Source organism: Bufo bufo, chromosome 8, assembly GCF_905171765.1.
Source record: "Bufo bufo chromosome 8, aBufBuf1.1, whole genome shotgun sequence".
Lineage (NCBI taxonomy): Eukaryota > Metazoa > Chordata > Amphibia > Anura > Bufonidae > Bufo > Bufo bufo.
The window spans coordinates 15533837-15549589 of NC_053396.1; the positions used below are offsets into that span (position 1 = coordinate 15533837).

The window sequence follows — 15753 nt, forward strand, 5'->3', positions numbered from 1 at the left end:
TTAATCAGATTTTTGCTGCCAGGGTGCTTTTCTCTTATTTGGTGTCATCGTTTAGGTCCTGACATTCTGTATTTCACTCTGCCTTATTAATCAGATTTTTGCTGCCAGGGTGCTTTTCTCTTATTTGGTGCCTTCAGTTAGGTCCTGACATTCTGTATTTCACTTTGCTTTATTAATCAGATCTTTCTAAAATGAAATGTACTTGTGTAAGTGTATGCTTCATCGATGGAGACTCCTGAACTTTATCTTCTTTCTGCAGGTCACCCTGGATTTTGTTAACAGTGGAGAATACAGCCTGGAGAGGATGGGGGTGACGTACCCTGCAGAAGCCCACCTCAAGTCCCCATTTGACCCTAACAATAATAGGGTCAAGGGGATATACTGAACTGGTCCCGGTGACAAAGCCACATCATGAGCGCCACTTATAGAATCCTCCTACAGTATTCAGAAGAGCCACCGGGCTCAATCATGCATCATTGCCTGGAGAACTTGTATCCATCGATGATTGATATCACTTATGGTCCATTTTTGATTTACTGATCAAGATGTCATCTTGTCAGAAAGGACTGAACGCAACATACTTTACCCATTAAGCCATAATGTACTGTATTAGCTGGATCGATAATGTACCTAAAATAACAAGAGTTGATAAGTTCTCCAGACCCTTCTTTTCGTCAGTGATCACAATGGAAACAACCATGATGTAGCATGGACGAAATGAAGGTCCATGATTACCATCATGAATGGTCATAGAGGTTCTACTGCTGCTCCACACCAACACATAAAATGGAACAATGAGGCTTCATCGATTGCCACCTCTCTGCATTATAACTAATAGCATGGTCCGGACTTCAACAAACATACATGAGGGGTTTCAAGGAAGACCTGGTTGTAAGCCATTTGCATCCCTCAAGGCTGTGAAATGGGATGTTGAACACCCAGTTCTTGAATTAGCTTTTCCCAAAATGTCTATCCATCCTCCGGATAGGTCATCAATATCAGATTGGTGCTTGGGCAAGCGTTGGAGCCTCTTTCTTTGCCTGTGATGTCACCTCCATTGGTCGCGTTACAAGTAAAGGGCATTGAGATGCAATGCCAAGCGTGGCCACTATATAAGGTATGGCGCCGTGCTTGGTATACAACAGCGGAGGTGCCTGGAGTCAGACTCCCACCAATCTCATACTGAGGACCTATTCTGAGGATACGTCATCAGCATTTAACCCCTTTAAAGGGGATTTACATGATTATAAGGATATTGTTGCTGTTTCCCCAAAACTGGTCAGAGCTACAGTACCGCCTACAACCTGAGGACAGTTGTGGCGCACTTAGTGATAGGAAGCAGCCATGTTTTCCTAATCCTGTACAACCCCTTTAAATCCGACACGAAATAAGTATATCGTGACACCCACAGGACACGATGTACAGACAAATTTATGGCGACAAAGAAGAACATTTTTCAACCGTTCCAGCGATAACTATATAGCGGCACTTTTTTTTCTATTAGAGGAGTGACGCGGTTGAGCACATAATGGCGCTCTGACGCTTTGTTCATGCTCTGCGGGGGTTGCTGGGTGTTTGAGAATCGTGATTCGTGACTGCTCTATGATTATGACAGTGAGGGAGCGTTACCCGTGTCAAGCTGTCTCATTGTGAGTGCTGACGGCAGGAAAAGTCTACCTGACAATAGCACCAAAATTGTAAGGAGCCGAGCTGGAGTCCCCCCAGCACCCTGCAGAGGACTCGGATGTAACTCCAGCCGTATTGCATATATCGTCTTCTGTAGCCGGCTATGTCATAGGGTTTTCCCATAAAATATTAATATCCCAAATCCGTGACAGTCCCTGTAGCAAAAAAAAGCAATTTTTTTTTACAATTCTGACAACCAATATGGCCACCATTGGGGTCTGTCCGATTACACAGCTAGGGGTGCACCACCAATGAGGCCAGGTGAGGCGATCGCCTCAGACAGCTCCAGGAAGGGGCAAGAGGGGGGGGCAGCAGAAGGGCCATGGGCAATGAGCGCTTTCATTGGGGGCAAAGGGGGTTAAGTTAAGAAATTGGGAAGGGGGGGGGGGGCGCCGTTTCAGTTTTCACCTCAGGCGGCAGAAAGGCTAGGTGCACCCCAATACATGCTCCACTCTACATCTACTAATGGCCACCATTAAAGGGGGTGCCCTATTAGGACACATGATGCGTGGAAGGAGCTTGAGGATCGATTAGGTGGCTCCACTCTGAAGGTTGGTTGTCCAGTTAAGTGGCCATAAAGGTTGTCATTTAGCTTTCCAGAGAGCATATATACCGGCACTATTATGCAGTGTTAAAGGGCTTGTCCATGATAAGACAATATGTCTGCCTTCTTCTAGAGACAGCCCCACACCTGTCTACAGGTTTTGTCTGGTATTGCATTTCAGCCTCATTAAAGTAAATAAGACTGCCCCGCAATACCATACACAGCCTGTGGACAGGGGGTGGCGCTGTTTATAGAAGAAAGCAGCCATATTTTCTAATCAAGGACACCCCCTTTAAAGGGCATCTGTCAGCAGTTTTGTACCTATGCCACTGGCTGACCTGTTCCATGTGCGCTTGGCAGCTGAAGACATCTGTGTTGGTCCCATGTTCATATGTGCCGCATTACTGAGAAAAGTGATGTTTTATTATATGCAAATGAGCCTCTAGGACCAACGATGGCTAACCTCCGGAAACTACGACTCCCAGCATGCTCCATTCATTTCTGTGTTCTGAGAACAGCCAAGTAAGTGTGCATCTTGGGAGTTGTAGTTTTACCACAGCTGGAGTGCCGGAGGTTAGCTCTCACCGGACTAGGAGCAACGGGGGCGTTGCCTTTACTCCTACAGGCTCTGCACTCTGCAACTCCTGCGTCCTCTGCACTTTGCACCAGGCAATGAAAACCTCATCAGAGCTGGCCATGTCGATCAAAGTGGAGAGGACGCGGAGAAAACGGAGCCTCTAGGAGTAACGGTAACGCCCCCGTTGCTCTTAGAAGTTCATTGGCATATATTTAAACTTTTATGATGCCCTTTAACTCCATTGTGATTTTCTATTCTAGTAGCAGTTCTGTCCGCTCTGTGGTCTTACTCGTGAAGCAGGCAGCTCAGGATGAACAGGCTTTTAGTGCCTATAACGCACGGCGATGGCAGGAAGTGAATGTTCTCAGTAAGAGGAACACATTACCCTCTGTGGGCGTCGTGGCATCTGTCGCTGCGGTCTATGGGGGCTCCTGGAATAGCTGCTCCTTAAAGGTGAAGAGGTTGTTTGCTCGCTGACAAGTGAAGGCCAGAGACGGGCATCATCCTGGCATTATGTAAGCTCCCGGTTTTTGCACAGTTTAACCTTTCCAAGATTCATTAGCCGTTCAGTGAAGTCCCTGGAGGGCATTACCCGGCGCTGGCACCAGCTGGCTGCCGCTTCATATTCATGTATGAGATAAACTTCCAAACAGAAATATGGAGATTGCTTTTTACTGACTCCGGGCAAAAGCCGTGCAGACTTCACTGAACTTCTATTTTTCTTTCGAGACAAGTAAGCGGAACATTCCCGCTCCTGACTCTACCTGTTTATTTCCCCGATTAATGCGCCCTGACAAGGGTGCCCGTATCTCTGCCGTAATTACAGCCCCCCGGGGGGGAGGCAAGACTGCTTGGAGGAGTTAAGTGCTGCTGAAATGGAAGCTGTTGGGAAACATTTCAAACGGTTCTCCGAGACCGGGAACCCATGGTCACAAACATTTGGGGGGGGGGGGGGGTGAGCTTCCATCGCCCCCCCCCCCCCCCCCCCCCCCCGAGGACCCCACTGGACCAGAAGTGTGATCTGCCGGCCAATCCATGGCCTCAGAAGTGACCACCGTTCCTGCACAGGTCACTGACTGGCCAGCAGCGGTGACCATGGTTGGACTGGCCCACCGGAGCATCCTCCAGTGAGCCCCAGCTCTGACTACAATGGACCTCTAGTAAAACAGGGCCCTTTAAGGTCCTATATACACAGAGGGTGGGCCCTCAGAATCATTTCCTCTGGAGGGCCCAAGGGACTTCAGTCCGACGCAGGTGACAACATGCATATCGCACTTTGAATCCAAGTCCTGCCCGACCCACCACTCCTGACCATGGGTTCCTGGTCTCGGAGAACCCTTTTAAGGATATGTTTATACAAGGATTTTCCACGGCATATACCTATTTTTTTTTAAACATTTCTGTGAAGGAAACTGCCTACAATATGGCCCACGGTGCGGACCGTAAAACCGTAGCATGTCACGCTGATGATTTTTTAGGTTTGGCCGCACTGTAAAGGATGAAATCCGGACATGACTCGTGAGGGCATGTTCGCACAGTGAATCTACTGTGGGATCCGGGCCAGAAATCCAAGACTGAACCTTGGATCTTCAGTTCTACATGCCGCGGATCTGCCCGCAGATTTGACTCCATTCAATGGGGGTAATCTGCTAGCGGTCACCCGGAAATTGTGGCAAGAAAGAGAAAGACGATTGTTTTGCTCCAACAACACACGTTTCGAATCCGTGCACATTAAAATCAATGGAGGGCAGATTGGGAGTGTGGATTTCTGGTGCGGAATCTGCTTTGAAATCCGCTCAAGGTAAACTGTGTGAACAGACCCTAAACGGTTAAGAACCCAAACACGCCTAATCACAGTAAAGCATCGCAACGCTATGCTACAGGGCCTATGTAGATGTAGAGGCCGGCGCATCTACATAAATAATCCGCCGCCAGCTAAAGGGGGATTACGACGGGCGTATAAAATTTCAGTCTTAATAAATTACCCCCTGTATATTTATGGGAAAAGCTTCAGTACAAATTGCTATTTTATTGATGTAAATCAATAGTCCGGTGGGCGGTCCTACAACAGAGAAGGCTGTCAGTCATTGAGTAAGACCGCCCACTGGACTCTTAAATACAGAGGTGTCCGATTTACATCAGTAAATGACTTCTACTGAATCTATATGTCAATCTGCTCAGCACCTCCTGCCCTAAATCATGAACTGAAGCATACATCTCACACGTACATAGATCACAAACAGCCGTACTACAATGCAATTTTTTTTTCCCCAAAAAAAAACCTTGGTTTATTTATTTTTTGTAGTTCACAAATACATCACTTGCCGTACCACTGTACACCACTGCTGGTAGCAAGCACTGTCCATTGATATCAATGCAACAGCGCCCCCACCTCTAATTTAATCTAAAGGCTAGCCATCTCAAAATACTAATACTTAAGATATTATATATTAGGAATGAAGGAACGCACTGCAATGGCCACAATATTCTTAAGATGCACCTGAAAAATGCCTACAACTTGACCCAAGTTAAAATCTTGTAGGTACGTCTCCTTTAAATGGCAAAAATCCCTACTTAGTCGCATTCTATCATTAAGTGTCCCTATGTTATCGCTATATAGCTGCAGCTTAAATTCGGATATACATTCAAAAGTTTTCTACCCCTCTGTCCAAAAATATATTTTGCTTTCTCATGAAAATACTTTATGTTGGCATCTTATAAGCAGGTATGAGCGGTGACTTGACGCTCGGCGTCACCCGTAGCTGGCGATGTGTTGTCCTGGACTGTTAGCCACAAAAGCTTTATAATTATAATTTTTGACAGAATTTTGCAGCCTTCAATGTCCTCAATAATGTCCCAAATTCTTTATATTCACAAAAGCTGGTCCTGCAGAGATGGAGTCCTCTTGGCATTGGCACATTGCGGGTGTTGGTGCCAAGACTTGTTTAACCTCCGGTAATGGCTGCTTCTCCCAATCACCCTGAAAGATATGCGCAACATAAAAAAGTGAAGCCCCTGATACACAGCGATCATAACAGTAGTCGTCACGTATGCACCCCGTATGATGAGGATGTTAAGTGGCCCTTTGTAGAGGGGGGGGGGGGGCCCAAAGGGGTGGAATATGGATGGATCTGCAAAATATGAGTGCGGTCTGTGCGCCGTATGCCTTCTTTTTGCGGACCCTTTGACTTCAGTGGGCCCATTCTTTTTGCAAAACGGACATATGGATGCGGGCAGCACGAGGATGATCCGCGCATTTTCCGCATTCGTATGTTTGTTCCGTAAAGCGGTAGAACATGTCCTGTACTTGGCTGTAAAATGCAGACCGCGGAGACATTGAAGTCAATAGGTCTGCAAAAAAACAAGCGGATGCAACCCGGTCAGTATCTGTAGTTTGGGGATCCGCAGTTTGAGGACGGCATGGGGCATTTTCATGTGGTTTTCACTGCTAAATGGGTTGCTTACGCCATTTCAGTTGAAAAGGGTCAAATCTCCACCGGAAATCCGCGCAAACAATTGACACGCTGTGGATTTCCGCACCGTGTACATGAGATTTTGAAAATGTACTTAAACTGGAACTGTATAATGCTGTGCAAAAATCCATGCATATTACGCATCATGTAATACCCAAAAATCGGAGCAATTAGTCTACGACTGGACTACTTTATGGCGACATGTGGGCCGCGGGGTGCGTGCGATTTTGCATCAGTTAGACAGTAGAAAAACGGCAAAAGATTCGCTTATATTGCTGGCAAAGTCGACAATAATCCCAAAAGTTTGGATTTTTTTTTTCGTGGTTATGTTGCGACTCGAAATTGCTGTGCGACTCAATTTGCCCCCGAGCCTTGTGAGGATCCTGCTCGACCTTCACCGTGGTGCCCCGTAAATGCCACTGCCAGCGAAATATCTAGATTTCTTCAGGGTCGTTCACCCGGTTCACTCCCCGCAGCTATTTTTCAATAGTCCTTTATTTTCTTTCTTCCTTCTGCTTCATGCGGCACGAAATCTGTCATTCAGTTTCCTACAAACACCTTCCCACAGAGCGGAGAGAAAGAGCCGAGATATAAAATACCTTTTCTATAAAAAAAAACGAAGGAGCGAGCTCTGAGAGATTCCGCCCCCTCCTCGGAGCGAGCGGCGGGGGGGGGGGGGGGGGGCTCGTGTTTATTCCATCTCACTAGCAGCGTGGGTGAGCCTCGCATTAGTAGTGTTTATCCCAAAAAGATTACTTGTTCCTTCCCCATGGGAAAACACTTCTCCCGTTCAGAGGGAAAACAAAGCCGTATTCACAGGCGAAGTGCAGTATAGGACCGCGCCGCGTACAGATTAGGGAATTATAGGTTTCTGTGTCTCGTGGTCTATAAAACGAGGGGTTGTAAGAGCCCGATCCCTCCATACCTCTATAAATATATATATCATTTGTATTCTTCTGTGCTTTTTAAGAAACGCGTGGGACGTAAGTCACGGTTACAATAACCAGAGGATCAGGGCAGAGAAAAATCAACTAAATGTGCACTTGAACTTGAATGCAAGATAAAGGTCGGTCCCCTTCCTCCCACAATGAGGTTTCTAAGCTTCATTATATGTAAGGAATTAAAGGGCACCTGTCAGCAGGATCAATCCTATTAAACCCAACATACCGCCTGGCAGGATTGATTCTGCTGAATAAAACGATACCTGTCTTGTGAAAATCGGCTGCAGCGTTCCCGAGAAAAAAATACTTTTATTGTATATTTGAATTAGGGTGTCTGTGCATGAGGGGTGTGGCCAGCTGTGAAAAGCTTGGCCACACCCCTCAAAGCACTGGAGCTCTCATATGGATTATGAAGAAAAGTTTTGTTTTCTCAGGAACGCCACAACCGATTTTCATAAGACAGGTATTGTTTTAATCCTCAGGATCAACCCTGCCAGGCAGTGTGTATGGTTTAATAGGGTTGATGGGTTCTCTTTAAGCTGCAGCTTCAGGGGTGTAACTATAGGTGGTGTAGAGGTTACAGTTGCACATGGGTACTGGTGCCTAAGAGGACCTGACTGATCCTTTGCAACCTAAGAGCACTTTACTTAGGGGGCCCCATGACAGACTTTGCATTGGGGACCAGGAGCTTCACTTACGTCTCTGCACGGAATTTAGTTATAAAGTAAATGCACGTTTACGACAATGGGAGGGGGGGTCTCAAAAAGTGACATAATGAGCATTAAAACAATGGAGTCATCACTTTGTGAAGGCAATGCCTTGAATCCCGCCTCTGAGGAACAGCTCAGCCTGAATTATGTGATGTCACTATTATGTATCATAGTCCACTTCTACTGGAGCACTAGTGTCACATGACTGAGGCCACCTCCAGGTGTTTGGGTCCCTTAGGGTCACTGTAAAGTGGGTTTTCTGTTTACTACACCTTTGACTTGACAAGCATACAACATACAGTATCCAGCTTACCAGAGGTCCATCAAGCCCAGCAGGCCCTGGCATCTGCCCAGGTCACCCTGGTGCTGTTCACCGTACAGCTACTTAGTTTCTGCATTCGAGAGCCTGACTTCCCCCGAGGAGCCTCACACCCAGGCTTACTATTAAGCCCCCTGGAACCTCAACCCCCAAGTCTCAGGGCTGAGTATTAAGGAACCCCCACAGATTTGCTCAAAAGGGTGTGGGAGAATTTGAAGCTCCTGGGCCCTAATGCTAAATATTTAACGGGCCCTCAGCAACCATCTGCCATTTATAATAGTGGTGTCCTATTATGTGGCAGAGAGGCCTTTGGGAACCCTCAGGAACCAGGACCCCAATTTGTCTGCTAGCTCTACACCCTATATAGCTACTGCATGACCCAGTTTCCATGAGTTGAGCTAAGGTACTCTGAGATCCTAAAATACTATCCCATTCACCTATTGATCGTGATGTCATTCTGGGCTCCCAGGATCTAATCGTGACTTCTGACCTAGATCATACATTGGGTGATACTCACCGGGAACCTCACAGCGGAGGATTTGTTGCAATGCATGGAGATGGGAGAATAATTATACAAGGAGTCCAGGACTTTGCTGGTGAAGGAATTCCACGGGACCTTGTTAAACTGTTCAGTGACAGATGACTGTAGACAGGTGCAGACCTCCTGACCGCTGAAGCTATGGGGAAAACAGATGTTAAAGGGGTGATACCAGTCACCTGTATGGTACTATGCTTAGGGTACAACAATGGGGCAGTGTGCTGTCCGTGACCTGCCATATGTCTGTCACTAGTGTCGCCACTCACTTGTTTATAAATAGGGTTGTAGCCATATGGAAGCAGCTGTGTGGGGTCATTCATTTTTGGGGGTGTAAAAAAAACCTAAAATAAATGCAGGGTAGATGTAAATTCATGTTAACTGATTGCAGGCCTCAAGGGGGCGCTGTATGACACAGGGACTAGATCTCAGCATCGGGACAAGGCTCAGGCAAAAGATGCCGTTCCCTAAGGTGAAAAGTGGCTTAAAGGTGTAAACACCCATCATCTTATGGTGTAACATGGGAATGTAGCTGCTTTTTCATAGTGTGGGACCAGGGGCCCAAGCCATCAGGGCCAGTGGCCTGTGATATATTCCTGAAAAGCTATTGCTGACTAGGGACTTCAGAAGCCCTGTCAACACAGGAGTGGACAGGTAGGTCACTGACTCCAGAAGATCAGCACACTCCTCTCCTACTGCCGTCTTTAATTCTGTGATTTGATTGGCTACCAGATGTTGCGTGCCCGCCCCTGAGGATACTTTTCTTACTTGTTCACAAGGCTGAAGTACTTCCTCAGATATTCAGGATCCACGTGGCTCTTGCACAGTTCCAGTTCAGTGCGGGGGTAATAATGTACATAGTTCACACACATCTCATCAGTAATGCTGAACCCACCCTACATAAACCAACATAAGAATGAAAAGTAAGAGGCCTCCACCATATAGGGGCCCTGCCATCTTGACTCACCGCGCTGTAACAGTCTGTAGTATTGTTATTATATGTGTACAGTTTTGACACTATAGGCGCTATATGGGCACTATATGGCATCTTTTCACACTATATGTTCACTATATGGCCATTATATGGCATATTTTCACACTATATGGGCACTATATGCAGGGGTGCACCTCCAATGAGGCCAGGTGAGGCGATTGCCTCAGGCAGCGAAACCTAGAGACAAGTGGCGGCCGTGGCGCATTGTACCCGCACGGAAAACTCGCTCGTGTGAAAGGGGCCTAAGAATGAATAAGAAGAGGACAGAAAAAGAAGATTACTGAGCGATCTTCTATAATAAAGGAGTGAAGGGAACTCGGAGATGATTGCCGCCAGTTAAGCTTATGTAATCCAGAATCGCTCTGACGCTAGTGCTTCACAGGATGCGATGGAGCACCTGGGGAGAGCTACAAGAAACGTCTTAAGACGTGGGCATTACGTGAGCACTTACCACTGTGACTTTGCTCCTGTCTTCTGTGTTGTAAGTGCATCTCGTTACCAGCAAGTCCCCCTGCCAGCCCGAATACAGAAAAACACATTTAGGAATGACTGATTTTAAGGTGCCCGTGGAAAGGAATAGGTTAAATCAAGGATGAACGTGTCGAGAAATATGGCTGCGGGTGGTCCCTGACCACAGCCATGGGCTATGTAATGGTAGTCAACTCTGCAAAGGTATACGGCTGCCATGGGGCCCTTGGAGAGAGGGGCCCTGCCATGCTTGGCTTCAGCCTTCTCTAGGTGAGAACCTATTAAGGATTTCACCCCCTGGGGGACTGCACTGTAAGGGTCCATTCACACATCTGCAAGCGTTTTGCGGTCCGTGTCTGCCGACCAGAATAGGACATGTTCTATTTTTTTGTGGGGCCACGGAACGGAAGTGCGGATGCGGACAGCACACTGTGCGCTGTCCGCATCTTTTCCGGCCCCATTTAAAAAAGAATGGGTCCGCACCCGTTCTGCAAAATTGCAGAACGGATGCGGACGCATTTTGCGAATGTGTGAATGGACCCTTAGTGTGGGGAATTGTCCCAAGGGTCATGGACGGGTGTAGAGGGGGCAGAAAATGTCAATTTTGATTTTTGCCACTGGACCCATTGTCTTCTATGACCACCACCATGGAGACCACCTAGCACTGATATATACTCATGAAGGAGTATACAAACCTGCCCACTTTGTACCAGAAACGGTGCCACCACTGTCCATAGGTTGTGTAGTTGTGTAAGGTATTGCAGCTGAACTCCATTAAAGGGTTTGTGCCACGAAATAATTCGAAATTTTTCAAACCAGCACCCAGATCTAAATACTTTTGTAATTGCATGTAATTAGCCAGTGAGTTATCTATCTGTAAAGCACCACCTGCTGTTTCTTACTTTACTCATTTCTTGTCCACCTCACTGAGGTGGTCGCACGCGCTCAGTTAAAATCTTCTACTGTCACCAGCTATATCTTCTGTTAAAAGTTGTGGCAGTTACTGGAAAGAGCAAAGGCAGAAAGGACATGATCCCTGAGAAAGGGCACACCCCTTGAGAAAGGGCACGCCCCCTGCGAAAGGACAAACCCCCTAAGAAAGTACTCGTTCTGTGAGAAAGGACACGCGTTGAGAAAGGACATGTCCTGTGAGAAAGAACACCTCCCCTGGAAAGGGACATGCCCCTGTGAAAGGACACAGCCCCTGAGAAAGAACGTATACTCACCCTGAGAAACGGCACGTGCTCTGAGGAAAGACATGCCTTCTAAGAAGTGACACGCAGCCTGAGAAAGGACACGCAGCCTGAGAAAGGACATGCACCCTGAAAAAGCACATGCCCTCTGAGAAAGAACATGCCCTCTGAGAAAGCACATGCCCTCTGAGAAAGCACATGCCCTCTGAGAAAGCACATGCCCTCTGAGAAAGCACATGCCCTCTGAGAAAGCACATGCCCTCTGGGAAAGGACATGCCCTCTGAGAAAGCACATGCCCTCTGGGAAAGGACACGTCCCATGAGCTGCCAGCCTAAAATAAATCTAGCAGAACAATTAGAGCAATAAATGTCTGGATCCATGTGAGGTCCAGGGCTGGTTCTAGCTTTGTTAGAAAGAGGTTGTCGTGTTCTATATGATGTCTGATTCTCATTTTTTACATTAATCATGTAATAAACCCTTTAAAGAGAACATAGCTAAAATGCAATACCACACACAACCTGAGGACACAGGCAGCGCTGTTTCTGGAAGAAAGCAGCCATTTTTTTCTAATTTCCTTGACTACCACTTTTAAAGCAATAGTACGCAGCGGATGGAGCAGATACGGGCAGGTGATTAGCGCCCATTGCCCGCTTTCCTGTACACATAACGCCGTTGTGACCTTGGTTATACAGTACACACAGTCCATTACGCATACAGATGCCGAAGCGCGTCGCCTGCATAAGTGGTATTGACTTCTGTAGGAGCCAGGAACGATCTGATTAATAAAAAAATAAAAAAATAAATAACCTTCACGATCCTGATCCATCGGGGCGGCTGTGATTAGGAGATGAAGGCGCCGGGTTGAAGGTTAATGATAGGGAACATCATAAGGAATTAAAGCTGACGACAAGCAAGAGGATCGGGGCTTAGTACATAAGCTGAGGTATTGACTTGGGGGTGGTTGTATCTTAAAGGGGACGCCCGTTTTAAAAAACTGACCAGGGCAAATTTATAAAACTAAGCAACCTGCCTATAGCAACCAATCACAGCACAGCTTTCATTTTTCAAAAGCAGGAAGTGAAAAGAAAGCTGTGCTGTGATTGGCTGTTATGGACAACAGACAGCTCTTCTTTCATACAGCTTTATAGATCAATGTACATTGTACGTCTGTGAAGGTTTGCGTTCATCCAGGTCATGGTATCTTGGTAGTAATAAGTCAGAGCAAAAGGGTGTAAAAGAAGCTATCCATGTAAAACTGGAGAAACTGAGCTTGAGCAGACGTGGAGGGTGCCACATCAATGGTCTGCAGCTTACAATGCTGTTCTAACACCTCTCCCGAGGCAGTTTAATCCAGACATGCAAACTGCTATCAACATCTTACTTCCATGAGGTCCTTGACCTTGTATGGATTATGATAAACAGATTATGCTGACTGAGGCATGAGTATTTAAAAGCTAGGTACACCTTCGGGGAGAATTTTTTTTGATGATAGCACTCATTTTGGGATAAAAATCATTTTTTCAATAGGTTTTATTAAAAAAAATATTGAGCCATTATGTCACAAAGGGTTAACTGTTTTTCTAGCTGTGTGAATGGTACTTTCACTTTGTGCCGGTCATCTAATTTATCTCTAAATTACTAAACAGTCATAAACACTTACTTAAGCCACATTCTTATCAGTAACATAAGAACTGAGCTATAACGGGTGTTAAGGAGGTAAGAGATCAGCGATGAGGCGCCGTCAGCTGAGCTGCCTGACAGAACAGAGTAAAAATTCAGATCCTGCTACTAGAGAAACTCAAGGCTGCACAGAGAAAGGGGTTAATTTTTTTTTAATAAAGACCAATTCAAAAAATGATTCTTAGTTCAAAATGAGTACAATGCAATAATTTAAAAAAAACTGCCCTTCAAAGGTGTACTTAGCCTTTAATGCCGGAGATTTCTTGTACAAGTTATTTTAACTGAGACTGCCATTCAGATGACTAGCAAAACATCTTCAAGAGAAAATACAAGTGACTGATCACTACTGATAATATACATAGATAGATGTCTGCAGCTATCTCTCCTGACCCCTCCATACACATGCATGCTGGGCTTGGCTGAGCATGCATGTATTCTCAATGGGGAGAGACAGAAAAGCTGCAGCCAGATACCTCTAGCAGTGGCTCGTTTCATCTGGCCTACTGAAATCTAGTGGGGAAAGTTAGGAGTCCTCCATAAACGTTGGATGAATGATCAGTCTTGCCAAAATTGGTGGATTTGTCCGACATGGCCAAATTTAACTGGGGAAGGGGGGGGGGGGGGTGTCTTTCCCGTTTCCTATCACGTGACAGAGCTGCAATTGCAATACCACTTAGGCAGTAGTCACACTTTGCGTGTACACTAGGAAGGCTCCTGACCTACACCCTATACGTGTCTATAGTTTTGTATTATACCGCTGGCCTAAAACGCGTGGGATCTCCAGCCTTGGACTTTCACAGTAGGTTTTACTGCTTTGGGTTTCTGGTTGAATACCCCGAATTTCACTTACCGGTAAAACTCGGACGGACTTCTTGAGCATCCTGATCTCCTGTGGGCAAATACCAGACGTAGAAATACTAGCATTAGTACTGTAACTAAATCCATGTGAACACTGGATGTATGTGCTCTTGGTCACTGTGCACACTATGACTACCCTGATGCAACGCAGTAGAGCCTGCTCCAGGTAGAGAGCCAGCAGGGGGCAGCAAGGTTATGTGCAATCCAAGCTCTAGGAAACCTGTGCAATCTGGTCAGTTGACTTGCATTATTCTGCTAATTGCACTTCCAATCGTGACCATGTGGGGGCACTGTTGTAATGGGTGCATAACCAAGATAAAGGCAGACATAGCGCTGGGGACCATGTGGAGGGATGGGGGTCCCAACTTATGATGGTCCCGTCTCTTTGGGCGGGGGCTGTGTAGAAACTTGCCTGAAAACCATGTTGTCACACAAAGAGGGGTTAGCAAGGTCCTCCAAGGATTAGGAAATGTGGCACCAGGAGAGGTTCCCGCTTCTTGGTGCAGCCCCTCTTCTGTATGGACACCCCAGTGTCGGAGACCCCTTACCTGAAAGTGTGGGCTGAAATGTTTATCTTGGTTCACAATGGCGATTTCCTTCCCGTCCCGCACCATCGTGGTGGTCACTGTTCGTCCGGTTAAATGCGTGTGGAGCTGAGAGGCGAATATGTGGATCCCGCCTGAAGGAAGAGCCTGCAACGCAACGCACATGGATATATTACATGCAGGGGATCCGGGGAAGCGAGTCAGATATTACATGTAGTAACCTGATCCCTCAGTCTATAGGGATTGTGTTCATCTGCCTGCAATATGGCTGCAGCGGCGGGGGCGCGAACCCTGGAGGTGCGGGAGATAGAAGATAGCCTTTGGGGTCAGGCGATTCTACACTAGTCACTAGGAAAGGGAGCGGCCGGGGACAGGACCACCGACCCCCCCAAGTCCATCACCTGACTATAATGATACATTACATCCGGAAAAAATAATCCGTGAAATGCGTGTCTTCTCTGCACTCCTCCATAATTAATACGTCCCGGCGTCATGTAAATGTCTCTTCTGCATGAGAGGAAAAGGCGACAGGGGCGAAGATTCGGAAACCGTCTTTCCAGAAAATTATCTATCTATCTATCTATCTATCTATCTATCTCATATCTATCTATCTCTCTATCTATCTATCTCATATCTATCTATCTATCTATCTATCTCATATCTATCTATCTCCTATCTATCTATCTATCTATCTATCTATCTATCTCATATCTATCTATCTATTATCTATCTATCTATCAATCTCATATCTATCTATCTATCTATCTATCTATTATCTATCTATCTATCTCATATCTATCTATCTATCTATCTATCTATCTATCTATCTATCTCATATCTATCTATCTATCTATCTATCTATCTCATATCTATCTATCTATCTATCTATCTATCTATCTATCTATCTCATGTCTATCTATCTATCTCATGTCTATCTATCTATCTCATATCTATCTATCTATCTCATATCTATCTATCTATCTATCTCATATCTATCTATCTATCTCATATCTATCTATCTATCTATCTCATATCTATCTATCTATCTATTATCTATCTATCTATCAATCTCATATCTATCTATCTATCTATCTATCTATTATCTATCTATCTATCAATCTCATATCTATCTATCTATCTATCTATCTATTATCTATCTATCTATCTCATATCTATCTATCTATCTATCTATCTATCTATCTCATATCTATCTATCTATCTATCTATCT

At 45.8% G+C, this 15753-nt stretch overlaps 2 protein-coding genes across 4 annotated transcripts in view; one reads left to right on the top strand and one right to left on the bottom strand.

Annotated features, from left to right (window-relative positions):
• Positions 1-1078, top strand: part of SARDH (sarcosine dehydrogenase) — a 59409-nt gene extending 58331 nt beyond the window's left edge. Inside the window, exon 21 of the mRNA XM_040406448.1 lies at positions 260-1078. Coding sequence (XP_040262382.1) covers positions 260-385 — 126 coding nt within the window. The 3' untranslated portion in view covers positions 386-1078. The remainder of the gene's footprint in view (positions 1-259) is intronic.
• A 4009-nt stretch (positions 1079-5087) lies between these two features.
• Positions 5088-15753, bottom strand: part of DBH (dopamine beta-hydroxylase) — a 29372-nt gene continuing 18706 nt past the window's right edge. For all 3 annotated transcript variants that reach the window (XM_040442816.1, XM_040442813.1, XM_040442814.1), the window contains exons 8-13: positions 14528-14671; positions 13972-14010; positions 10231-10290; positions 9554-9681; positions 8768-8927; positions 5088-5787 (exon numbers count right to left, since the gene is read on the bottom strand). In XM_040442816.1, coding sequence (XP_040298750.1) covers positions 5653-5787; positions 8768-8927; positions 9554-9681; positions 10231-10290; positions 13972-14010; positions 14528-14671 — 666 coding nt within the window. In that variant the 3' untranslated portion in view covers positions 5088-5652. The remainder of the gene's footprint in view (positions 5788-8767; positions 8928-9553; positions 9682-10230; positions 10291-13971; positions 14011-14527; positions 14672-15753) is intronic.